The sequence below is a fragment of the Protopterus annectens genome, chromosome 14.part0, assembly GCF_019279795.1.
Source record: "Protopterus annectens isolate FY-2018-M chromosome 14.part0, PAN1.0, whole genome shotgun sequence".
NCBI lineage: Eukaryota > Metazoa > Chordata > Ceratodontiformes > Protopteridae > Protopterus > Protopterus annectens.
The window spans coordinates 478,732,795-478,759,384 of NC_056748.1; the positions used below are offsets into that span (position 1 = coordinate 478,732,795).

A 26,590-nucleotide genomic window follows, 5' to 3' on the forward strand; every position below is an offset into this window, starting at 1 on the left:
GCAAATTATATAGAAACAATAGAGATTGTGGGGAAAATACATGCAAAATAGTGTTTTGGAGGAGGAATGAGCTTTAAGGGAAGGCAGGAATTGAATGAGCTATGTCATGTTTGACTGACATTGACTGTATAGAAAATTATTTGTCATGTATAATGTTTGCAACTGAAAATATGTCACTGTGGTCTGTTTTCTTTTTTATAAATGCAGGATTGCCTATGTCATAAGTGATAATTCAATAAAGATGTTTTTGTTTAAAAAAATATAAGAACAGGTCTGTAAATGGTAAGATATTCCAAAACAAAAACATGGCACTGGCTCGTGGTTCACAAAAATAAAAACCTTTTTAATTAGAATATATAAAATAGAAGCCTCTGAATAAAATATAAAACTTTACAATGCAAAAAAACTACTCAGTACAATAAGCGCTTTTATCTCATAATTTGAAACTTCATCAGATAATACTAATTCACAAAATACAGCTTAAAAAGTTTCAATGAAACATTTTAGCCAGCCGTCACACCCTCATATTAACCAAGCTCTCAAATATTTTAACCAATCCAAGAGAACAACCAACAAATCCTTTTAGAAAAGCATGGCAAAAAACCTTTGACCATCTTCATTGGCCAATGAAAGACCACCAAACTCCATTACATATGCAAAATTCAAGTGAAAGCGTTATAAAAAAAATTAGTAAAAAAAAAAATAATAAATAAATAAAAAGAATAAAAAAAATATTAAATGTAGTGGCTAATAAAATTCTATCTCTGCAATGATTTTTAACTTTTTTACGGGGTTGACGACTTCTGCCTAATGCCAGATAGGGACAGAAGAAGAAGGAGTAGAAAGACCATTGACTGCATGGTGTACAGGGCTGAGTTCCTGACCATGACCCAGATAACCTGAGAATGAACAGCAGTCTGAGTACTGGAAGACTGATTAAGGGGAGTAATGATGGAACGCTGCCCTCTCTGTCCGTCTCTGGCAAGATGTGGAATGACATTTGTCACAGGGTGTACATGCTGTTAATGTCCCCTGCTGGAGACCAGAGTTCCTAATGGAAACTGTCTGTTTGTAGGGAAGCAGGGCCATTTACAGGCTTATGTCACTTAAGGACGTGAAGGAAGGCCTTCTCTTTGCCCATTGCAAAATCACCCATTAAATGCTGCTGGGCATGCATGGAAGAATATTTAAGGATAATGTAGAAACCCCTCTGATAGCAGTTTGAATAATGGCTCCACCATGATAGTGCTGTCCAATGGAAACACCATGACTGGAGGCCAGATGGTTCACAGGTCTGGATGGATAAAAAAATTGAATTAAAAAAAAAAAGTTAACAGATATTGCATAGAGATTTGATTAATACTTAAAAAGCTGTGTTAACAAGACATGGGGTTCTTTATGCGATAATGTCTGATAACAGTTCACAATGTGCAACTAAATAATTAAAAAAAAAATCATAGCAGTTTGACTTCCAATAGTCATTTGGTCAAGTTAACAGGACAGTACAGCCTGTTAAAAGCCTTATTAATAAATCACATAGAATTAACAGTGGCTGTTATGCTGACATGCAGTTAATTTGTGGGGAACAGAACAATTATTTCATTGCAAGGAGTAGATGCTTAGTTGCTGGTAAGTTAAAAGGTAGAATTTCTACACCCCCTCCTCATTAAAATCAGAGAATTTATTCCAATTTTATATTGAAACAATATCAATCTAGGAAATACTTTACTTTGATCATTAGTAAGATGTCTACCTTCATTAAGAGAAGACAGAGTGAGAATACAGCAAGTTCCTTTGAGAAGCTGCCAGGACTGACTGGGAAACAATAAGAGTAACACACTGCATGTTTTTTACACTTAGGGTGGAAAATGCCTGGAAAAAAAATAATTCAAGACAAAGGTCTCATAGTGACTGTGTTTTTGATGCCCCACCCCCCAGTGCCCCCACACTGGAGGCAATTTGCAAAATGTTCAGAGATGTATCCAGAGAGATTTCCAAAATGCATTTCAGTCAGACACAAAGAATGAACTTGGAGTTCATCCAAGTCCAGACTGTACTGATGATTTGTTATCTGAAGAAGTCCCTAGTATATTAGTATCAGCAATGCTGACATCTGAATTTTCCAAGTGTTCAAGTCAGATAGATACTTATCCAGTCTAGAAGTCTGAAAAGTATTAAATGATATTCAAGTGTGCTGCTCTTGTACCAGTAAAGTGGATTGGTTTTGTGTCTGATGAAGAGAAATATTTTTCTTTAGAGTAACAGAATTTAAAAGCAGTCTTGTGTTTGAAATGATGCCTGTACAGTCTTCTCTCCAAAATGTTAAATGCCTGTGTAATATACAATAACTAACCACCAAAATGACTTTTTTGTCATAAAAGCGAGGGATGTAATATTGTGTCTGTGTGTGTGTGTGTGTGTGTGTGTGTGTGTGTATATATATATATATATATATATATATATATATATATATATATATATATATATATATATGCTTGTATTTATTTCTTTAAGAGACTTGCATTTTTAGTCACTGCCAGTATCCGACAGTGTAAATCATGTGATCTGTTAGTTTAGTCTGAAGTCGATGCTAATGATGCTGGCTGCATACAAACTATGACCGCCTTATTATTTGTTTATTTTCTAATACCATATTACAGTACATGTGTCTGAGACTATATGACTTTGGAAGTGAGAATAGTTAAGCATCTGTGGTGTGCGGGGATGGATGCAGGAAGACTTCTCCATGTGCAGAAACTTGAAATTGGAGGCTTGTGATACTGACAGTTTAACCTTTTTATGTTAATATTGTTCATTGTGAATGTTGTGTTTTAAGTATTTTCATTTTCTTGCTTTTGGTCTCAGGATGTTGTGATTCACCATACTGTGCTGCAGTCAGTAATGGGGATTTGGTGGAATTAAATGTGAGTGGTCAGACAGGCAGAAGAGGTTTGAAAAAATGAAGGGATGGTACGGAACATAACTGCTCTAGTCATTTAGTGGTTAAGCCCACAGTGACTATAACAATTAAAGGCAGGGTTTGGAATATGGTGTGTTATGAAATGATGAAGACAGCTAATGGTGTTTATCAGATAAGAGAACAATTAAAAAAAACACTGATGCAGGTGAAGGGTCATACAGCAAAATTCAGGGTTTTCACAGAAGTGACTAAAACATGTATATGAAAACTTAGAGTACCCATCCTGAAACTATTCTAAGCAGTAATTCAGATAAGCATACTGTAAAATGTAGACAATAACAGATAAATAATGTATTATTCACATTGCATGTTAAACTTTAAAATTATTAGGCAAACAGTTCGTAAACAACACATCACAATTGGCATAATGGTCAAGGTCTATACTCTAGTACACAAGGTACAAGGTTTAATCCTGACCACTGGCCAGTGCCTGTGTGGAGTTTGCATTTCCACCCCTATGTCTGTATGAGGTTGCTCCCACCTCCCAAAATATCCACCTAATTCTTCCAAAACAAAAAAAATCAAATGGATTCGTGGGCAGCAGCAATATTCTGTGGTGCCTATCAGGAGAAGAATTATATAGACCAAATGCTTTAGGCATCAGCTATGAAGCACAGTAACCTCTAGATAGGAGAGCAAAGATCACAGACCAAGTGCCACATCAGGATTAACCACACAATGAATGATGTAAAACCTGTCTAGATGAGCTGGTCAAGTTGACTAATGTTGCCAGAAAATGGGTGTTTGCTGGTGATTAGTGGATTGAGGACCTGGCCTACTCAGACTTACACTAAGGACCCGTGCTAACTGTAGGAGGGGTCTGTGGGCCAGAGTGTATAAAGCATAAAGCCCAGTGACCCTGGGTCAATTAGCCACTGGTCATCTGATGTCCAATTGCCCACCTTAGGTTACTTGAGATTGCTCTGTTGAGTGAAAGCTGGTTGATAAGAGCTCCCTAATCCTCTGCACCAATGCCAGACTTACAGTTAAAGCAGTAAACATGAGTTGGTGTTGATAATGGGGCATCTAAATGCTCATCTCCAGCCAGACAGAATAGGATATGGGGACCTACTGGGTCTACGTGGATGGAGCAACAGGAAGGAGGAGGAGAGACCATTCCTGGCTTCTGCCTGGTAGATGGCTTGATGGTGACCAACACAGCTCAGCAATAGAGACAGTCACAAGATCACATATAAGAGTGGCCAACATGCAATTTGGGTAGACATCCTCCTAGTAAGGAAAGGACATTGGGGTAAAATCAGAGATTGCAAAGTCATCCCCAATAAAGCATTTGGCCCACACCCTAAAGTACTGATGGCCACAGTCAGCTGTAAGCAATGATCAGAGAAGGCTGTAAGGTCAACCAAGACTTGGTAACTGCCTGGAGCAAACACACAAGATTTCAAGGCAGTCAAGGCTCTAGCACCTCAAGAAGAAAAAAAAGTGGAGTGAAAGAAGAGTGACAGCCTGTCAAAACAGCATACATGAAGACTATAGAGCATGTATGTCACTAAGACAGGTATGGAAATAAGGTACGTAAGGAAAGCTGGTAGTGTAATGCAGAAGTCCTGGAAGTCATTAAAAAAAGGATTGCAAAAAATGTGGGAGATAGAAAAGACAGAACAGGCTAAGGAAGGAATACTGGTTGGCTAACAAAGATGCTATGAAAGCAGTTGCAACTCCAAAGAACAAGCCTCAGAGGCACTCTACCAGCTCAGCAGATGGCACAAAGAAAGTCTATCATTTAGCAAGGCAAAGACAGAAAATAGTCATCAGACACTTTTCATAAGTGATTCCAGCAACCTGCTCAGAGATCCACAGGGTATCAAAGGCAGTTGAAAGGAGTACTTCCAATAGCTTCTGAATAAAGAAAATTCCACAGAAGCAGTACTGCTCCAGAGTCAGCCTCTTTTAAAAGAGAAAGAAGCGCCCACCCTAGAAAATGTAAGAACACCACTAAGGAAAATGAAGTCTGGGAAAGCAGCAGACTCCGATGAGTTGAACATGAGGTGAAACTGAGTAAAGAGAAGACAGTTGTCGTGGCAGCAAGTGGAGGAAATCAGAAGCTGAAAATCAAGATAGAAGGGAAAATAGTGGAACAGGTCTGAATGAGGAGATCAGAGCTAAAATCAGAGGAACTGCAGCCAGCTAGTATGGAGTGGCAGGGATAGTGTTTGACAGAAGAAAGTCCAAGAAGCAGAAAATTAAGGTATACAAAACAACAGTGTGACAAGTACTTCTGTTTGATATGGAAACCTGGGCAGTGAAGGCAGAGCAGTTGAGGAAGCTAGAGGTGATGGAGATGAAGTGCTTAAGGTGTGTTAGAATGCATTCTGTGGGACAGATGAAGAATTGAGGATGTCAGAGCAGAAGCCAAAGTAGTTCCAGTTGCAGAGAAGGTCAAAGAACAGTTTATGATTCAGGTACGTGTGCAGGAAAAATGAAGATTATCTTGTGAAGAAGATTTGTGAGAGAGGCAAGAGGAAATGATGGCATCTAGCAAAGATATGGATGGATTGTGTGAGAGAAGATCTGCCACAGTCAGGCATAACTGTCAAAGAAGGTAGGAGAGTACCATTGAATCAAGAAAGTTGGTGACATGGCCACAACCCAACCCCATGTAGAAAATGGTAAAATAATGATAATGCATTGTAAACGAGTATGTCAGGCATATAGAAATTGATCAGCTTGACTCGCTCAACATCTAGCAGAATTAAAACTTAAGGGTACCAGCAAGCACACAAAATTAAACAGGCTATCGTATTCAGTAAGTTTCAGGTGTAACTGTGCAAGTTGGCAAGAAATGAGAACTGTGCCATTAAGAGGCAGTGTCCCGGGGTAAAATAAATTGTGAATAAGCTAAAGTTAGGATGGATGTTTTTTTTTTAAACAAGAAATATCCTTATTAAATGATCAAGTATGACACAGGCAATCATACATTTACATAAATGAAAACAAACCAAAACAACTACATATTTTTTGAGGGCCAATATTTCCAACAAGTTAGAGGCGTAGCTGTAGGAGCAGCTTGTGCCCCCACATACACTGACATAGTACTTTTGGGATGGGAATTGAAACATGTTTTTTATTGTGAGTTTTGGAACAATATACAATTATACATTAGGCATTTAGATGACATTTTTATTTTATGGGAAGGTAAGACACTATACCCGAATTTATTGGATATTTGAATCATACTATTAATTTTTTGGTGTTCACACACAAATTTAACATCAATAAGGTACACTATCTGGACGTTAGTACTGCACACCATCATGATGGCTTTAAACCTAACATTTATCATAAAAACACATTCTGCAACTCATACTTACACTTTTCTAGTTGCCACCCCTTATCACATAAAAATTGTTTAGTCAAGGGGCAGGCTATAAGGATTGTTCGTATGACCTCCCATTTTGATGATGTTAGAGGGGAACTTTTGAAACTTAGAGAGATGTTTCTTGAGAGGGAATACCCTGAAAAGATGGTGGATGACATTCTTGAGAATGTATACAGGGAATGGGGAAACAAATGTAAACCCTTGTTGGATGTGGATTTATCTCACAGTGATGGCAAAACTCCTCCCCTAGTTACCAGTTTGAAAAGGCTTATATTGTCCAACACAGACCCTTTTCTGGGGAAAAAAGAAATGTATATAGAAATTGGAACATATTTAGCATGAACAATGATGTAAAGGTAGCAGTAGGTGACGAGCTGTTTTTTATAAGTAAAGTTGGCAGCAACCTTAAAAAACTATTGGAAAATAAGAGGTGTTGCAAATGTCCACTTGTGGGGGTTGGCACCAAACCTTGTGGGACTTGCAGTCAATGTCCCTATACGCATAAAAGTCAGACAATTACCGTAACAAATTGTGTGTGTACTGAAATTCATTTTGAGAGGGAACTGTCTTACTAAAAGTATAGTATATTTGGCTGTGTGTGACTCCTGCAGTAGTTTTTATGTGGGTAAAAGGGAAATGTCTTTCAAAACTAGAATTTACGAACACCTGTATGATATTAAAAATAAAAAAGACACAAATGCCTTATACAAAGATTCCCTTGTTTGTCAAGTGTTTGTGAAATTCAGTTTTGGTATATTTGAAACATTAATTACAGATTCCAGAGGGGGACTGGAAAAATTTACTTAGTAAAAAGGAGTTACAGTGGCAGCTCAGATTAGCTGCCTACCTCCCTCCAGTACTTAACGACTCTCTCTCCTTAATGCCAGTTCTAAGGGAAAGATCTGATGGACTATATGGTACTTAAACTTGGTTGGTTAGGATTTTTAAAAAAATTCCTCATGTTTTACACCTTCCTTCTCCATTTTTTTGTTTGCACACTTTATTCCACAATTTTTAGTTATACTGGTCTACATTTTATATTTTATATTCATCACTGTTATGTGCATTTATTTACAACATATTAAAGGTTTTAGGATTATTTTTTATACAAATTAAATATACACTACTGTCGAGTTTCATTTGTTTTAAGCTGTTTACAGTTTTTGGACCTTTGGAAAGAGAGAAGTCGTCACATGATTAATTTATACAACTTAATTTGCAATTTTTATACCAATGACAAAACTTTGTTGGTTATTTAAACATTGTAAATATGTTTTAGTTGTTATTCTGATGAAGTCCCCTGTCAGAGGGACGAAAGTGCTCAATTTTTACAATAAATTAGTGTTCCTGCTATCCTTCAGTTGACACGTTTTATTCTTTGGTGTTAAGTATTTGCTCCTAATACCCTGGTTCCTTTGTCAGTTTTCTCCAGTAAATTCCAGCCCCCTATTATCTGTATCCCTAATTGCAGCATCTCCTTTCTCCATTCCCATGTTGGCTTAGTTCTTAGAATACTTTCTTCTATTTTATGAATATAATATTCTGTATGATTATTGTTATTCTCCTTAAAAGATCTGCATCCAAAATCCCAGTCTCTCCTTGTTTCTTGAGCTTTCCTCATTTCATCATCATCCCTTTCCACTTTGAATTATAGGTTTCTGCTTGTGCTATATATAGGAGCCTTAACTGCGTAGCTCTGAAATAAACTTTCAACTCAGGTAATCTCAATCTGCTGTGTTCTGTTAGAAGAATCAGGTTATCCCACTTGACTCTTGCCACCTTCCCCTCAGCACTTTATTTAATTACTATCCACATCTTCTTCTCTGGTTGATAAAAATATGCTTGACATGTATAAAACTGAAGGGACTAAAACATTTTAACTGCCTGTATGTTAATATCCATATCCATACAACAGAGCTTCCGATTTCACAGTTTTTGTATTATCTTTTGTTTAGTCTCTTCCCACATATCTTTAGCTGCCACATCAGAATCATTTTTAATCCATATTCCTAAGTACTTCATTTTATGTCCTCTTAAATATGGATGTTATTGTAGTCCAATCTCGCCTACATTCTTACCCGTGGGTTCGGAGCCAAACCTTGGCTCTGACTTGGCCATACTCTAGCTCGAAGTCTTTCAATTGGCTGGGTTAAGAAGGTATCCCATGCTGCACTGCTCCCTTTCCCAGATCTCATTTGCCGCTCATATAGCTCGGACGTGGTCTCGCTCTTGGCTGTGGTTAAGTATCACTTGTGTCTTTATTGACAGTTTTTTGCTTCAAAAAAGCTATTTTCATAGCTGTGTGTTGTGTGTGTACTGGTCTGATATTTAGTAAAAATGTTTCTTCTGGTATTTTTGTCTTTTGTGGTGTCCCGCTAACTGTTTCCCCTACGGGCTAGGCCCATTTCAGTTAGAGGATCTAGTCTGCCCCTTCTTCTGTGTTGTTTGTTAGTGTTAGTAGGTACCTATCCCTCGGGCTAGGACCGTTTAAGTTAGAAGACCTAGTCTTTCCTTGTGTTCCTGTTGAGACCGATTAAGTTAGAGGTCCTTTGCTTAGTTCCCGCACTTTATATATTAACGGTTGGTGTTTTCTCCCATTATGTCTAAGGATACGAAAGAGCATAAGCCCTCGGGCTTTAAGAAGTGTACTAAATGTGGTTATAAGATGTCTGTCACTGATTGACACTCTGTCTGTGTTTATTGTCTGGGGGCTATTCACCTACAGGAATCTTGTACTTTTTGCCATACATTTAGCCCGCGTGTTCTTCAGGAGAGGAAGAACAAACTAATTTTGAAAGGACTTTTGAAACCCTCCTTCGAGGAAGTTTTGGGAAGGGCTTCTAGCTTCAAGTCCTCTCCCTCTAAGACTAAAACTTCTAAGGCAAAAAAGCATTCTCCAGTTCCATCTGTATCCTCGGAGCCGTCGGGGAAAGTAGTGAAATCTACTGTGGCATCCTCTGTTCCACTGTCCTCGGAGCCGCAGGAAGTTAGTGTATTGACTGAATCTGCTTCGGCTCCAAGTCCTTCTGAGCCGTTTGCGGAGGTGCTAGTTCAGAGCCGGTCTCCAAATTTTAGGCAGGTCTCTCCTCCTCGTAGGTCTCCTTCGGAGAGGAGGTCTAGATCTCCTTCCTTATCTTCTAGGTCCTCCAGGACCCTTTCAGATGTGGATGTAGATAGAGTGGTGCAGAGACTGCTCCAGTCACTGGTACTGGCAAAATTGTTTTCGGCTCCAGCCCAGTCGGCTCCAGAGCCTGTCACCCAACCAGCATCGATACTTCCTCCACCAATTGAATCTCAGCTTTCGGAGCCATCTGATGTCCCTAGGTCGGCTCCGATGGCCCTTCCTGGCTTATCTCTGACTTCAGCTCCGACCCCGTTGGCTCCGTCTACGGGGTCCAGGACTCATGGTTCCTTGGTCAGACTCGAGGAGGAGGCCTCGGGTCACTTTTTGGCTCCTAGCCTCCCTCTCGGTGCTTCGGCGCGGGGATGCCTGACCTCTGCTTCAGCTTCGGACCTTGTCCCTTCTGCTCCGAGGTCTTCCATGGCTGTTCGATCTTCAGAGCCGGTGGGAACAGCTTTTAAGGCCCTGCGGACCACACTGGCAGGTCCTCAGCGACATCATTCAGCACTGACACTCTGTCCCCTCCAGCTCTGGTGCGGGTCTCTGATCGCCCTCTATCTTTTGACAGTGGAGACCCAAGGCATCAGGATACCCCCATGAGTGGTCCCTATATTTCTGAGGGCCCCTCAGTGTTTTTGCCTGAGGAGCCACCCAGAAAAAGAACGTGCAAGAGGAAGTACATTGACTCCCATGATGAGTCCCTCACGTCAGACACCGACCTCAAGGAATCAGAGGGGTTCCCCAAGTCATCCTCTGAGGATGTCTCTGTCTGACATCCTGGAAATTTTGAAGCAGAGGGGTGACTGTCCCTCCAAAGCTCCCTCCGAGGAGGAGTTGGTGTTCCTGAAGGCCTTTGGGGCTCAGCCCTCCGCCTCCTGGGTGTCTCCACCCTTCGAGCTTTTAGATCTGGTTTGTCGAAGGGTGTGGGAAACTCCTTACTCTGTGGAACCAGTCCCCAGGAGACCCAACAAATTCTTGTCCGCCCCCTCTGCCAAAGAGTTTCTATCCAAGGGAGTTCCTGTAGATGCTATGGTGGTGGCAGCGGCCACCAAGAAGGAACTGGCTGAGACTTCATCTACCGTCCATCCTCCTAACAAGGAGTCTAGGACTATGGACCGGTATGGGAAGCGTATGTTTTCTTCTGCGGCCTTTACACTGCAGTCACTGAATTACTTATCTCATTTTACACAGCTCCAAAGAGATCTCCTGAAAGAGCTTGGAGATGCTCTACAGGGTAACGTTTCTGATGTGGTGGCTCAGAAGGTCAGCTCTCAGATGTCTACCCTCCTCTATTGCTAACTCCTCCATGAGGGGCTGATCTCTTACGCAGCCGAAGGAGCGGGTAGGGCAGCAAGTTCGGGAGTTGCTCTTAGGAGAGACTCCTGGATGCACCTCTGTAATTTTGTGGAGGCCTTCAAGTCTACGTTCACTAATGCCCCGTTTGATGGTTCCTCCTTATTCGGAACCAAGGTGAAGGACACTCTCACTAGGTGCGAGCAAGAGGAAAAAACTCTGCTGTGGGAGTCCGTTTTTCCCTACCCTCTAAGCCTTATCCCAAGACCCAGATGGGTGGGAAGATGTGGTTCCAAAAATCGCAGAGGTTTTTTCATGACGCACAAGGAGAGTCCCCCTCCAGAGGCAGAGGAGGGGGTTGTAATTCTGGTAGATGCCGCCCTAGGGGCAGAGGAGGCCTGCGTAACCAGGGAGACTGCAATTCCTTTTGTGGTTCTCCATATCAGCACTCCTGATGGGAGGCACGACTTTGCATTTCTGCAGCCAGTCGGGGGTCGCATTTCACTATACCCAGAGGCCTGGCAAAGTATCACGCAGGACCAATGGGTATTAAAAATAGTTTCCGCGGGATATCACATTCCCTTCTCTTCAGCTCCCCCTCCGATCAAAAACATCCCAGATGTTCCACCCAATCAAAGGGATTCCGCAGCTTTAGAGGTTTTAAAGCTGCTAGAAAAAGGAGCCATCCAACCTGTCCCCTCAGACCAGATCGGATTAGGGACTTACTCCAGATTCTTTTTGGTGCCGAAAAGGACAGGTGACCTGAGACCCATTTTGGATCTCAGCAGATTGAACACCCATATGAAGAAGTCCAAATTCTGAATGATCACGTTACAATCTATTCTCCCATTGTTGGGGAAAGAAGTGTGGATGTGCTCCATCGACCTCAAGGATGCTTACTACCATATAAAGATGGACGGCATCCAGAAGTCATCTACGCTTCCGGCTGGGTGCAGTCATTTTCAATTTCGCTCTCTGTCCCTTGGTCTCACCACAGCACCCAGGGTGTTCACCAAATGCATGGCAGTGGTAATGGCTCACTTGAGATGTCAGGGATTACAAGTGTTTCCGTACCTGGACCACTGGCTCCTTTCTGCCACCACCAGGCATCTACTCCTACAAACCGGAGATGCCACGATCAAACTGTGTCAACAATTAGGCATCACTCTAAATTAGGAAAAGTCTGCCTTGTTGCCCTCGAAACATGTCACCTTTATAGGTGCCGAGTTAGACACCGTGCTCATGAGGGTGTTTTTACCAATAGAAAGGATTCAAAGTTTACAACAGCAGGTGTATGCATTACTTCCTTTGAGAAGAGTGAAGGCAAGATTGATCCTCAAATTGTTGGGAACGATGGCTGCTACAATTATGCTGGTTCCTTTGGCCAGGCTACACATGAGGCTCCTTCAATGGCTGCTCTTCGCCCATTGGTCTCTACATCTTCCTCTTTCTCATCTCATAATAATCACAGACAGGTGCAAGCAGGATCTGCACTGGTGGCTTCGCACCAGCAACCTCAACGCGGGAAAACCCTTCGTTCTGTCCCCTCTGCTTGCCACAGTGACCACGGACACCTCCCAGATAGGATGGGGGGCATTATCTAGGCAGGACAGTCCAAGGCACGTGGCAGGAACACAAGATGCATCTGCATATTCAATGTCCTGGAGATGAGAGCAGTGCTACTAGCATTGCAAGCACTTCAGAGCTTTCTCTCTCTCGGGACAATTGCGATCCACACAGACAGTATGTTGGTGGTATGGTATCTAAACAAACAGGGAGGAACCAAGTCATACCCCCTTTGCAGGGAGGCCATGCGAGTGTGGCAGTGGGCAGTGACTTCCCAACGTTTTCTTGTAGCAACGCACATTCCGGGGAAGTCCAAGGTGATTGCCGACAGGTTGAGCAGAGCTATTCTGATGCCTCACGAGTGGTCCCTGAACAATCAGGTTGCAGAGCAGATTTTCCGCAGGTGGGGTCAGCCTTGCTTTGACCTATTTGCCAGCCCCCTCAATACCAAATGCAGCAGCTACTTCACCCTTAGCCCCCCTCAGGGGGAGTCACCCAGGGACGCTCTAGTTCACGATTGGTCCTCCGGTCTACTGTATGCCTTCCCTCCTGTTCCTCTGCTGACAAAGGTTATTCAGAAAGCGCAATCTTTGGGAAGCAAAATGATTCTGATTGCTCCACACTGGCCTCATCAAATTTGGTTTCCCCTTTCTCCATCCTTACCTTAGTGGACGCCCCCTGGATTCTGGACCCTCAACCAGATTTGCTGACTCATATGTCAGGGTAGCTCCATCCCTGTCTTCAGACCCTCTGGTTGACAGCCTGGCTCCTCCACTTCCATCATTAGTCAGGCTTCATCATTTTACGCCAGAAGTGGTTCATATTCTGTCTTCCTCCCATAAGCCTTCCACCAGAAAAATCTATTCCGGCAAATGGAAAAGATTTTCCATCTGGGCGCATGCAAGACAAATTGATCCTTAACACAGCTCCAATTTCGTCAGTCCTGGAGTTCCTCTCCATGCTTTTCAACCAAGGATCAGCGGCCGCAAGTATTAAAGTCCAGTTGGCGGCCATTTCCACTTTCCATGTCGCTGATGAGCCTAGTCTCATGGCACATAGACTTTGTAAGGCATTCCTGAAGGGCACTATGCTCCTTCGTCCTCCAGTTTTTGAACCAGTTATGCCTTGGGACTTAAATTTTGTTCTACAATGTCTCACTTCGCCCCCCTTTGAGCCTGCAGCTACTTGTGATTTAAAATATTTGACTTGGAAAACAATCTTTTTAGTAGCCATCACTTCAGCCAGACGTGTCTCGGAGCTTCAAGCCTGATCAGTTAGACCACCTTACTTGATTTTTCATAAGGACAGGGTTTCTCTCAGACCAAATCCTTCCTTTCTACTGAAAGTGGCTTCCGTTAGTAATCTAAACCAATCCATTGAACTACCTGTATTCTTTCCAGAGTTCATGAACAAGGCAGAATTTAGATTTCATTAGCTGGATGTGCACAGACGATTATGATTCTATTTACATAGAACGAAGGATCTCAGAAAATCGGATCAGTTGTTTGTCTCATTTTTAGAAAATAGGATTGGGTCTCCTGTTTACAAAGTCACCTTGTCTAGATGGATTTCCAGTTGTAATTTCATTCATTTATGCTTCAGGTGGCAGGGATTTACCATTTCGAGTGAAGGCTCATTCTACCTGATCTGTGTCTACATCTACAGCCTTTCAGGCCAGGTTGTCTATGGATGATATTTGTGCTGCGGCTACATGGGCATCTCCTCACACCTTTGTTACTCACTACACGTTAGATTTGGTGTCCAGAGGCAGGTCTTCCTTTGGTTCCACAGTGCTCAGGAGTATTTTCCAATGAGCCTCCCAGGAGTCAGGTGCTGGGAACGCTGTCCCACGGGTAAGAATGTAGGCGAGATTGGACTACATAACATCAAGAAGTTATGTACTCACCATAACGTTGGTTGTATGTAGTCCATCTCGCCTCACATTCTTACTTACCCCCCCTCATTCCCCCATTCTGGAGGACCTAGGGGCTAGGTATGGTTTCAAATTCCTTTCTGGTTAGTATGTTCTTCCTTCTCTATATGTTGTGTTGTATGTGGAGGAGTGAATGAATAGCTCACAGCAAACAAGATCTGGGGAAAGGGAGCAGTGCAGCATGGGAAACCTTCTTAGCCCAGCCAATTGAAAGACTTCGAGCTAGAGTATGGCCAAGTCGGAGCCGAGGTTCGGCTCCGAACCCACGAGTAAGAATGTGAGGCGAGATGGACTACATACATCGAACGTTATAGTGAGTACATAACTTCGTGATATTGCTGAACCAATTCAAGTATGGGTACATAATTTCCAGCTATTGCCTTTGTTGCAGCTTCATTAATTTTGTATACCAAAAAGATCTGAAACTGTCTCAAATCGTTCCACAACAGTGAAATGTCATTTTCTGGGTTTTTTTTTCATATATAAAATATCTTCTACAAATAGACCCAGCTTTTCTTTACTACCATACCAGTTATATCCTTGAATTTCTGAGTCCCTTGTTTTCTTTGCCAGTGGTTCTAAATATTATGCAAATAACAAAGAGGAAAGAGTGCACCCCTGCCTGGTTCCTCTGCTCAAACAGAAATTATCAGAGAGGAACCCACTCACTTTAATTTTCACCTCCGATCCCTCATATATCCTCCTATTCAACCTTGTAATTTTATCAGGGAATGCAAATGCATCTACTCATAAACTCCCAGCTTACTCTGTCAAATGCCTTCTCTACATCAAGACCCACCAACAACAGTTGTATTTTCTTCCATTATGCTTCCCTTTGGATCATCAGTGTTCTGTTAATGTTGTTGAACATTTGCATCCCCTACACAAAACCACATTTATCCATATCTATCAAGTTTGGCATCACCTTTGTCATTTTTTTAGCCATTATAGACAAACACAATTAAAATCATGGTTTAGGACTGAAATGGGCCTGTATGAAGCTGGATTTGATGGGTCTACCCTCTTTAGGTATTACAGCCACCATTGCTCTCTTCCAGGATGTTGGTGTTTCCCCTCCTCTTAAAATACTGTTAAGCAAAACTTTCCAGATCTTTATTGTTTTTTTCCCTCCTGGATTCCAAACTTCCACAGGAATACCACCTATTCCTAGGAACTTTCCTGTGGATTGGTTATACATCACCATATTTATTTCATTTTCTCCTATCCTGTTAATTGTTGAGCCTCATCTATCTCTAAGCTTGGCATAATTAATTCTTCCATAAACATTTCCATTAGTAATTTTCTTGATTCCATATTTCTGTGCTTTATACAGACTTTCATAAAATTTCCAAAATATTTCTAGTACCTGTACAGGATCTCTTGTTATCTTCCTTGTTATAGGCTTCCTAAGCCTAGCGACAATCCTTTCTACTTTGTTGCCTGAGTCACTTTGCTAAAAGTTTTTGTGCTGTGGAGTGATTATCAGAAAACAGTTGCTTAACAGCAGTCTTTCTAAACTCATATATATTATCAAGGTAATCCCTTATTTTCTGTTTAGTATTCTGCATTTGCTCCTCCTCTTCTGTGAGATTCCACATATTCCACAATACTTTTAACAACTGTCAGTCCCTTTAAATAATTCATCTCTCTCTCACTTTCATTTCCACTCTGTTTTTAAACTCCACTTTAGTTTTATCCCACTCCCTAGCTGTATTTTCAGAAGAAATTTCTATCTTCTCTAATAACTCCCAAATAATTTCCACTACCCATTCCTTAAATTCCTCTCTTTTTCAACATTTAATTGGGAAAGTACCAGTCTCTCATTTTCATTTCATTACGCTGTGTTTTTATTTTAGTTGTTATTGGAGCATGATCTGAAATGGTTGTTGGATGTGTATCAGATTTTCAAGCAAGTACACATGTTCCTGTGAAATATAAGTTCTGTCCAGCCTAGCCCAGTTTTTTTAACTTGGGAATAATATGTGAACTTACTCCAAACTCCTATCACTGAATTTACATCTTCCATGCCAAATATTTTCATAAATTTCTTCAAAAATCTACCCCTTTGTTATATTTTCCCTTCTGGGCCCCCGAGACGCATCTGCAAATCAAATTCCAGTCTTGATCTATAAGTAATTATTGTATGCTGAAAGCTGATTTCTCTCAGAATTTTCTCAAGCTCCATTATAACAGTTTTGTAATCCTCCTCCCTTGCCAGTAGCCTCTTAGTACTATAAATCTATATTTTTTATCCTCTTCTATCACTATCCTAGCTCCTCTTGTTATAAGTATTCCTCTTTTCCTTTGTCCTAGGTATGCCCCTGAATAACCATCCTGAAAACCTTTCTTTATCAAATTCACATGTTCAGTTCTTTCCAAATGTGTTTCTTGTAGTATAGCTACCTGCTCTCTACATTTTTGATGGCCCTTGTTATGCTTAGCCCAAAAGGCATGTGCAAGAGAGAACCAGCGAAATGCAAAGATGAGCACTTCACCTGACTTCATGGTATACACTTCAGCTAGAAGGGCATTACAATAGCAAGGTTCTATCCAAAGTTTGCAGCCAGAGATGTTTTTTATGCATACCTATGTCAGTCTTGATTGTGAAGAAGCTTATTTTTCAATATTTGACTACAGCACTTTATGCATCTTTATATCCTTTCACTAAACATTTGTGTATGTAACTTCCTTGTACCTATGCTGTTATTAGGGTAATTGGGATGCAAGGCTAGATTAAGTAAGCAATAATGCCCGACAGGGTGTTTGTTAATGTGTAATTAATGCCCGCCCTGGGGTGTTATGAGACCCGACGCTGCAGGCAGAGGGCCTCTGCACCCCTGGAAGGGCATTAATTACACATTAGCACACACCCTGTCTGGCATTATTGCACTTAGAAAATGGGCTCTCTGTAAAATTTTTGTGTTTTACTTACTTATTTTTTTAAGTACTATACTATTATTTTTTTTTTGTATATTTTTGATGTAAAATAGTTCCTCCACCTAATGTTTCAAAACTTCTGTAGTATATGTTAATGGTGCTGGAGGAAGTATTTTACTTCAAAAATATATATATAAAAAAAATAAAAAAAAAAAGAATGTAGTACTTAAAAATGAAATAAGTAAAACAATTTTATAGACAGCCCATTCTCTGTCTCTCTCATACACAGTCACTTCTGCTTTCATACACGCATTCACTCACATAAGATCGCTCTCACTCTCTCTCTCACAGTCTTCTCTGCTTTCATACATGCACTCACACAGAATCGCTGTTACTCTCTCGATGTCTCTCTCACACACACACACACACACACACACACACACACACACACACAGTCACCTGCTTTCATACACGCATTCATTCGCACATACTCGCTCAGTCTCTCTCCATCTCTCTCTCTCTCACACAGTCACTCCTGTTTTTATACACGCATTCACTTACACAAGACCTCTCTCTGTCTCTCTCAATCACACACACACACACACACACACACACACAGTCTTCTGTGCTTTCATAATGCACTCACTCACACAAGATCACTCCCACTCTCTTGATGTTACACACACACAGTCACTTCTGCTTTCATACACGTATTCACTCACAGAAGACCGCTCTCTCTCTCACACAGTCTCCTGTTTTTTCATAGATGCATTCACTCACACATGCAGACAGAAAAATAAACACACGCACACTCCGTTCTGTTTTTTTTTACACTCGCTAAACAGCAGAAGCGCTGTTTAGTGAGTGTAAAAGTAATGCCGGCCATTACTTTTTTAGAAGTCTCAGCTCTGGTGCCATGAAGCGGTGGACCCGTTTTTTACTGGGCATTACTTGTATGTTAATAACCTGCTGGAGAATATTCGTTCTCCAATCAGGGTGCTGATGTACAGTTTGCCCATTCTCTAAAGGTCAGTAATTATGTTTTAAAAGGATGGGGTCAGCTAAGATTTAAATATTTTGAATGATTTGGTAACAAACTGTAATATATAAATTTACTAGTGTAAATTCTAACTGTGCAAAGAGAAGAGTGTTACTGGATCCCCTCTGTGACTGCATGCAGGGAAAGGTAAATGTCTTAAAATGTTAACTGTACCTTTTCCAGGAAAAATGCCATTTCATTAAAAGGAGCATTTGACTTGACAAGTCTTAACCTTACACTCATATTTAGGTTTTGTGTATATGAAAGATTTTTTTTCAACTTTTACAGTAAATGTGAGATAAATTGCATTTGTTTTACTGATGTGATCTTTGTATATTAAATATTTAATTATGCTACATGTAAGTTATGAAAAAAGCATTTTGTCAGTTGGTTGAAAATGTGGAACAGTAGGTCCCATGGCAATGAAAAATAAACTTCCCATCCAACCTGAATTTGAATAGCTGGAAGAGCTGTACAGGGAGGGATGGTAGGTAAGTGGTCAGTGACAGCTTGCCCACCCTAAAACTGGTGCCCAGAACATACCCACTTCAGTTTTTCTACAATGTTTTAGAATGGCTAGCATTAACTCCTCACTGGCATGGATCAGGCTGCTGTGAATACAATCTAAATGTGCTGCCACTGGCAATTTGCTGCCAAGTTATGACTTATACTAGATGCAGGACTCAGAAGTATTGAAACAAGTCGGCACCCCTCAACCTTGCTAGTAACATCATTAACAGAACATGCTGGATAAACAGGTATGTCTCCCAGAGTTTGCCACTGCTCTGGAATAAACTTCCAATTCATGTGACGCAGAGCTCAGAAATTACCCTATTCAAGCGCAGGCTGGATGAATGGATGGGTGACTGCAAATTCACCCGGGGGTGGCACCCATGCCCCTCATGGACAGGGGTAGTCGGTGCTGATTTACAAAGTATGTCCATCTAACCAAGGACAGTTGGGGCAACCAGGGATAAACGTGGCTAGGCTTATAAACTCCAGGGCTGCTAGCCTAGTAACGTCCTCTGAACCTATGAATGCAGCCCTCCCTTTAATGGGGTAGGTAGTTTGCTTCAGTACAAGGATTTGGCCACTCTTCTCAGTACTTCTGAGCCCTGTATCTGGTATAAGTCCTGACTTTGTCACAGAATAGAAAGTATAGTAGTGCAAAGCAGGTGATGTGTGAAAGGTTTCATTTTTTTTAATGTAATTGTCTTGCCAATCCATCTAGCTCCACAAGTCCCCATCAGTCCCTAATTTTGTCTGTCCAGTGCAGCCACTTTAGCACCCTATTACCCTGTGGCTTGGGAAAATTTGACTTTAAAATCCCCTTTTCTTTTCATGCTGAAAATGCAGAGCAAGGATGGCGATGTGGTGAGCTATCATCAGTGGCTGGTCTGGATTTCTGAATGTTTGCCTAAATCTTCCCCTATAAACCAGTAAGCACATGACTTAAATGTCATGTCTTGAACAAGAACAGGTGTTAGCACCAGTGCTCACTTGCAAAATGAGACACACATGCATCCTATTAACAGGCTGCTTCTTGAGATTTAACATCTGGATGATCACCAGGTGCAACTGAAGCAGTGGAATGGCCAAGGAGATATTTAAAAAAAATGAAAAATGAAAACTTTGACAGAGCTTTCCCAGCTTTGCACTGTTGTACTGTCTTATACTAGGTGCAGGACTCAGAAGTATTGAGATGAGGGGGCAAATCCTTGTACTGAAGTAAACCCATCTACCCTGTTAAAGGGAGGGCTGTATTGGCAGTACATTGAGCTTGTATTCATAGCAGCTTGATCCATGCCAGTGAGGAATTAGTGCTAGCCATTCTATGAAATTGCAGAGAAACTGAAGAGGATATGTTCTAGGTACCAAATTTGTTAGTGTTGCTGCTTTGTGGTGTTCATAGGGATGTTGGGACTGACTTTAAATTTTTAGTAAATCATAGATTTTATGCAGCTGAATAACCTGTTTTTACAAATAATGTTATATTTTAAGTCCTATCTTCATGCAGCTAATTGATTTAACCTGTTCATTTTGAATTGTGTTCCTGCTCTCATTTTATTCTGTACCTCTGACAACAGCTTCTAAAAATGAACCTGGATTTTAAGCAGTGGAGCTACTTAGCTAATCACTTGAGCGGACAGCAAAATTGTTCTGCTTTTGATGCCACAGAGGCGTCATCTAAATGAAGTTTCACAGAAATATAGTGTCTTAATGCCAGGATATCTTGGTTGAGGGTGGGAAAGAAAGAACCAGGGACATAGTTTCAGCAAAATGCCACCATTTGTTTGGATTATTTTTTCTTTGGGTAGCCATCATTAACTTTCTAGGTCTGAGGCTGGGGAAAAATTGCCTGAAAATAGTGAACAGAGAAGATACACAGGAATATCTGCAAATATGTAGGTACATAATTTTTCCTTCTCTTCTGTTGAAACTCCCGAAACCCAGACTTTGTGATGGGTGGAGGAAGGGGTGAGGTAAGTACATCTGGTTGTCTTTGCTTTAAAGTGGTAAAAAAATATATAAAATTAGCTTTTTACCATTCATGAAGCTTAACTGCGGCTGCTGTCATAAATTTGCTATTTATTATTAATGAAGTTTAATTGCTGTTTTCATTAATTTCTGTTATTCAGGTTATTCCCTATAGAGCCCGAGTAATCCGAGCACTAGCCAAGCCTCTTGATGACAAGAAGAGACTTGTAAGAAAAGAAGCAGTGACTGCACGAGGTGAATGGTAGGTGATGTATTCGAATTGCATTTCCAAACCCTACTCTTTATTAGTGTGTCATCTTTCCAGAAGCTATGACTTCCTCTCCACAGCCACAAGTCTGAAAGAGTGTTTTTGTTCTGTGTTGATGCTGGGGCCACTGCTGCGCTTTCCAACACTAATGTGCATATAGCTAATGGTTCTCAACATTCCTTCCCAAAACTAAAATTTTTACAGCTTCTAATGAGAAGTTTGTGGGGTCAAGGTGTTGACATGCTTTCAATGATCTCTTGTGTCATTGTAAGTGATGCTTGAAAAGTAGCACTGTGCAGGAAGAAGGGATTCATTGTTTAGGAGGGACGAAACTAGCAGGTACATGCTTGCTTTTGTGGTAGTAAAGATGGACAAAGAATACACAATTAGCATTAAGGACATAGCTGCAAGGCAGCCAAGCTAGATGTCATTATACTTCCAAAGACACATGATATTGCTAAGAAAAAGATAAGAAATTCGGATTTTGTGATCATGGTGAAGTGCTACAGTAAGTTCATCTTCATTTTCACCCAAAGTGGCTGGATGGCTTGCCTCTGTACTTGCTGGGAATAAGCAAAAGTAAGAGATTTTAAGTGATTCATTAATAGTTTTTTTTTAAAGTAGCCCATGTGGTAGGCACAGCAAGTTGTTATGTGAATCCCAGCCCTCCCTGTAAAATATAACATAGATGGGAAGCCAAAATATAAAGGCAAGTGAAGCTAAAAAGAAATAATGATCATTCTCTTTCCAGCAAAGGAAACACATAGATCAAAATATGACAAATAAAAAGAAAAGTAAGACTATTAACTACAACTATCCAGAGTTATGAAGCCCCATGAAATGTTAGCCTTTTCTCAGTGCATTTTCTTTTTTTTTTTCAACACCCACCTTAATAAAATTCCTTAATTATAGAAAAAAGAATAGCTATACATACGTAACAGAAAAGAAAAAACATAGCAAACAGTTTTCATGAATTTTATATATATATATATATATATATATATATATATATATATATATATATATGTATGCTTTTTTGACACTTCACTCTAGCATTACCTAAATTGTAGCATTTCTGCCATATTATTCTTCTTCTTTTGGCTTTTCCTGGTTAGGGGTCGCCACAGCGGATCACCTGTCTGCTCATGATTGGCAGTGGAGTTTTACTTTGTTGAGTTGCCTGCCCGGCGCCCAACCTTCCACAGAAGGCGCACACACTCACACCTAGGGGCAATTTAGCGTGTCCAGTCCACCTACAGCATGTCTTTGGGATGTGGGAGGATACCGGAGCACCCAGAGGAAACCCACGCAACCAAAGTGAGGACATGCAGATTCCGCACAGAAGGCACCCCAGCCAAAGATCAAACCAGAGAACCTCTTGCTGTGAGGTGGCAACGCTAACCGCTGCACCACCGTGGCTGCCTATTTCTGCCATATTAATATGCATGTCTAATTCCCTCAGTTTCCATTTATTTCTGTGTAATTTGCCCCTTCCTTTTTCTAAAGATCCTGCCTCTAGTTCTTTTATCTCCCTTAACAGTACTTGGTACTTCAATTACATTGGATTTACATTTTGATTTATATTTTCTAGTAATTGCTTTTTTGGCAGCCAGTAGAATTAAATTAGTAAGACCTTACTATGTCTAGGCAATTCAGATCCTGTGTCCCAGCTCAAAAGCATAATTTTCATAGTTAGAATCTTTTGCTCCCCCAACTTTTCTGACTAAGTTCTCTGTATGGAATTTTTAAAATTTTCCAGCTTCTTACACTCCCCAAAAAACATGTTTCCAGTTACATCTCCCTTCCGCATCACGCCTCCAACATTTATATCTATCTGTGGAAAATTCTGTGAAATCTGCTTGGGGTACGAAAAAAATATATATGTATATATAAAATATGCAAGCACTTCCAATCAAAAACCGTAAACCTTCTGGACTCTGTTGCTTATCAGTAATACATACAGATGTCCTGTCATTGTTCCTTTGTAAGTTGCCTTTCCAGTCTTTCTCCTTAGTCTTTTCTAGCCTCTGTTGACTGATTCTTATAGTTATCATTGCAGTATTTTAAACGCCCTGCTAACTGTCCCTTTTTTAATAGCAGCTTCTGCTATAGTCTTAACTAAAAACTCTACCAGAAGTGGTCGTTCACTTAGCACTCCCTTTTCCTTTTCTGTTTGCTTGTGCTAGGATATCTGTCCCTTGTAGGGAGGGCAGTATCTAACTTGCACTCCAAACTTCTGTTTGGCCTCATCCTGCTCTGTTACCCTTCCCCCTCTTTTTATTTATGTCCAATACCTTAGGTTCTCTTTCCAGTTTTCTCTGGGAAATTCTAGCCCCCCTTAACTATTTTCTGTACCCATACTTACATTCATTCCTATTGGCAAAAATTTCCTTTCTCCATGCCTATTTTGGCTTAGTTCTTAGAATACTTTCTACTACTTTATGAATATAATCTGTATAGTTGTTGATACTCTAAGGACCTGCATCTAAAATCCTAGTCTGTCCTTATTTTTCATCCCCACCCCTTTCTTCATCATCCCTTTCCACTTTGATGTATAAACTTGTGCTTGTGTTATATATATGAGCCATAACTGCATAGCTCTGAAATATCCCTTCAAATCAGGTAATCCTAAAGTGCCTTGTTCTATAGGGAGGATCAAGTTATCCCACTTAACTCTTGCCTTCTTTCCCTACCAGTTAAATTCCTTCAACTCTGTTATTATCCACAACTTCTTCACTGGTTGATAAAAATATGCATGACCTGTTAAACTAAAGGGTCAAAAACATTTTCATTGCGTGTATGTTACTACCCATATCCATAATCAAGAAGTCTAATTTTCATGTTTTTTTGTAATATCTTTTGTTTAGTATCTTCCCACATATTCTTAGCACCCATAACAGAATCCCTTTTAACCCACACACCTAAATACTTCATGTTATCATGGCCCCATAAATATGGGCATTACTGAATCAAATCATGTGTAGGTGCATAGTTTACTGTTGTTTTATCTTCATTATGTTGTACCCTGAAAAAACTTGAAACTGCCTTAAAATGTTCCCCAACACCAAAAATGTTATGTACTTAGCATAAAGTTGGAGCCTTTCATTCCTGTCTGTCCAAAACTACTAATGAATCCTCTGCCCGCTTGTCAGATCTGACCCAGCAAGCCCAGTCCTCCAGCCTGTAGTTCCTCAAGTTTCCCTCCCAAAATGCACCTGTCCTGGCTAAGCTAGCTTCCCTCAAATAGAGTTTGCTGCCTAGAGTAGGCCATAAGGAACATAAACTCTGTCAGAATCCTCAAAGTGAGCAATGTAAGTGAGATGGTAAGAGGGATATTGTATTGGAAGGGCAGGGATGAAAGGATCCAGTGTTATGGTTAAGTACATAAATAACTATTATGTCCATTTTATTCCATCTGATCCAACTGATGGGTCAGAATTCCCAGCTACCATAATATGGTAATAGATTGTTGAGGATGGAGGCTCCAAAGGAAGCCCTAGATCCTGAAATTGCATTGAGTTTATAATGCTTTGAAAAGTTATGCATTGTGGACCAATTTGTTGCAGCTCAAATATAACTTAACAAATTCCTGAAGAAGGCTGTAGATGTAGCCACAGAATCTGATGAATAATATCTTGGTTGACATGATAATGGTTTATCATGACTGTTATAAACAAAGATGATACAAACAGCCATCTGGACAGGATTTCCCTAGACACTTTCATCCTCAGTTTACTGGGTGCGAATGATACAAATAATCAGGGTCCTTCCTGCTTAATTTGAAGTGATGCAAGTAGATTCTCGATTCTCTGTGAACATCTAGGGTTTGGAGAGTATACTCTTCTTTGTTGGAAGAATTAGGAAAAAATACCAGAAGATGAATAATTTGGTTTAGGTTAGTTTCAGAACCTGCTTTGAGAATGAAGGCTGGATTAGTGCTGAGAAGAAGCCCTGTCCTTATGAATAATCAGGTATGGACGGAGAGCTGAAAGGGTGTGTAGCTCATATGTTCTCCTAGCTTAAGTGATGACCACTAGTAAAAAAGTTTTCTACAAAAGGACCTTTAAGGCAACAGAAGAAGCTTATTCAAAGGTTGTTGTTTTAATGCTTCCAGTACAAACTTGATGTCCCAAGGAGCCTGAGGTTGTCTCAGTAGGGCACTAAGGAGATAGATCCCTCTCAAGGAAAGCCTTACAAAGTCTGTGATGTGGGAGAGTGGGATTCTAGCTATGAAGAAAAGTGAACATTTTAGCCAGTTGAACTTAAGTGATTGGAAAACTGGCCCATGCATCTAATGTATACAAAAACTGTAAGATATGAGGAACTGAAGCTTCGAAATAATTTATTTTGCAAGATGCAACACAGAGAGCAAAATACTTCCATTTACTAGGCTGGACCTTTCCTGTAGATTCTTCGAGATGCTGAAAGAATCTAGGCAAAATCTTGGGGTAATGTACAGTGCATGGACATTGCTGGAGTTGGAGAAACCAAGGGGTTAACACATTCTTGAGATTCAGATGAGGCTTCACAGATGGGTGAGACAACAGATTAGGCACTGGATCCAGAGGCTTCTTGAGGTGAGACTTTAGCAGTGGAAACTAGGCGTTGGGGCCAGAATGGAGCAGTGAAGACAATCGTTGTTCAGCGCCAGTTTGCTTTCTGTCAGAATATGGTTAAGTGTAAACATTAAGTATAAATGATCCCAGAAGGCTACTGCCCAACAAGTACTTTTGGAGATTGTCTGTCTTGGGCGGGATCAAGGCAGAATAGGTGCTGCATTTGGTGTTGACTGGGGATTGAAAGAGACCGTAGCTCGGATGGCCCAAGGGTTGAAGCTAGTCTGGGCCACCACAGGATTGAGAGTCCACTTATGAGTCATTCAAATAGTTATGCTGAGCCTGTCCACAAGGCAGTTGGATTTCCCAGGAATATGCATTGCTGCCAGAAAGTGGTGTGACGTCATTGCTCATTGCCACATTGTCATTGCTCCTTGATATAAGGGTTAGGACTTTGTTCCCCCCTTTCTTTTTGTTCTGCCACACAACCATCATGTTGTCAGCCTGAATAGAAATCACACCTGGGGAGGCACTCTTTGAAGCTCCTGCAGTGCTAGCAGGACCACCCTCCTCTCTAAGTGAATTATGTAAAGATTCGCCTCACAAACACTCCAAACACTTCAGACCATTCTCTCTGTCTCTTGAAATGCCCCAACCACACCCGAACAGGGAAGCATCCATGATAACTACAGCCACCAGAGGAAGACGTACAAAGGATCTTCCCATGCAGACAAATTGGGATGAGATCCACCAATGTAAATGTTCTTTACTACTTTTGTGGAGTTGGGATGGTTTAACTGATACCACTGAGCCCCTAGTATTGAACCATTAGAATACAGGATGTCATGAGACCTAGGGCATAGAGGGCTAGATAGACGGGCCAGGGGCCTGCTACATTGAAGATTATCCTGGATTGAATTGCTCAAGACCTGGACCTTGTCTAGAAGCAGAGAGTCTATGCGGTGAACTGTGTCCCAATGGCAGCCTATGAATTGAATGGTCTGAGTAGGCTCAGGTATCAGTGTATCCTTGTTGACTGATATTCCTAAGGACAAACAAAGTTGAGGAAGGTAATCCCTGGTCTTCATTATAGATTCTGTGGTCATAGTAAACAGGAGCCAATTGTCCAGATATGGAAA

At 40.8% G+C, this 26,590-nt stretch overlaps 1 protein-coding gene across 1 annotated transcript in view; it reads left to right on the forward strand.

Annotated features, from left to right (window-relative positions):
* MMS19 (MMS19 homolog, cytosolic iron-sulfur assembly component) overlaps window positions 1–26,590 on the forward strand; it is a 2,295,919-nt gene that overhangs the window by 2,248,218 nt on the left and 21,111 nt on the right. Inside the window, exon 29 of the mRNA XM_044055580.1 lies at window positions 20,789–20,889. Within this exon, the coding sequence (XP_043911515.1) occupies window positions 20,789–20,889 (101 nt within the window). The remainder of the gene's footprint in view (window positions 1–20,788; window positions 20,890–26,590) is intronic.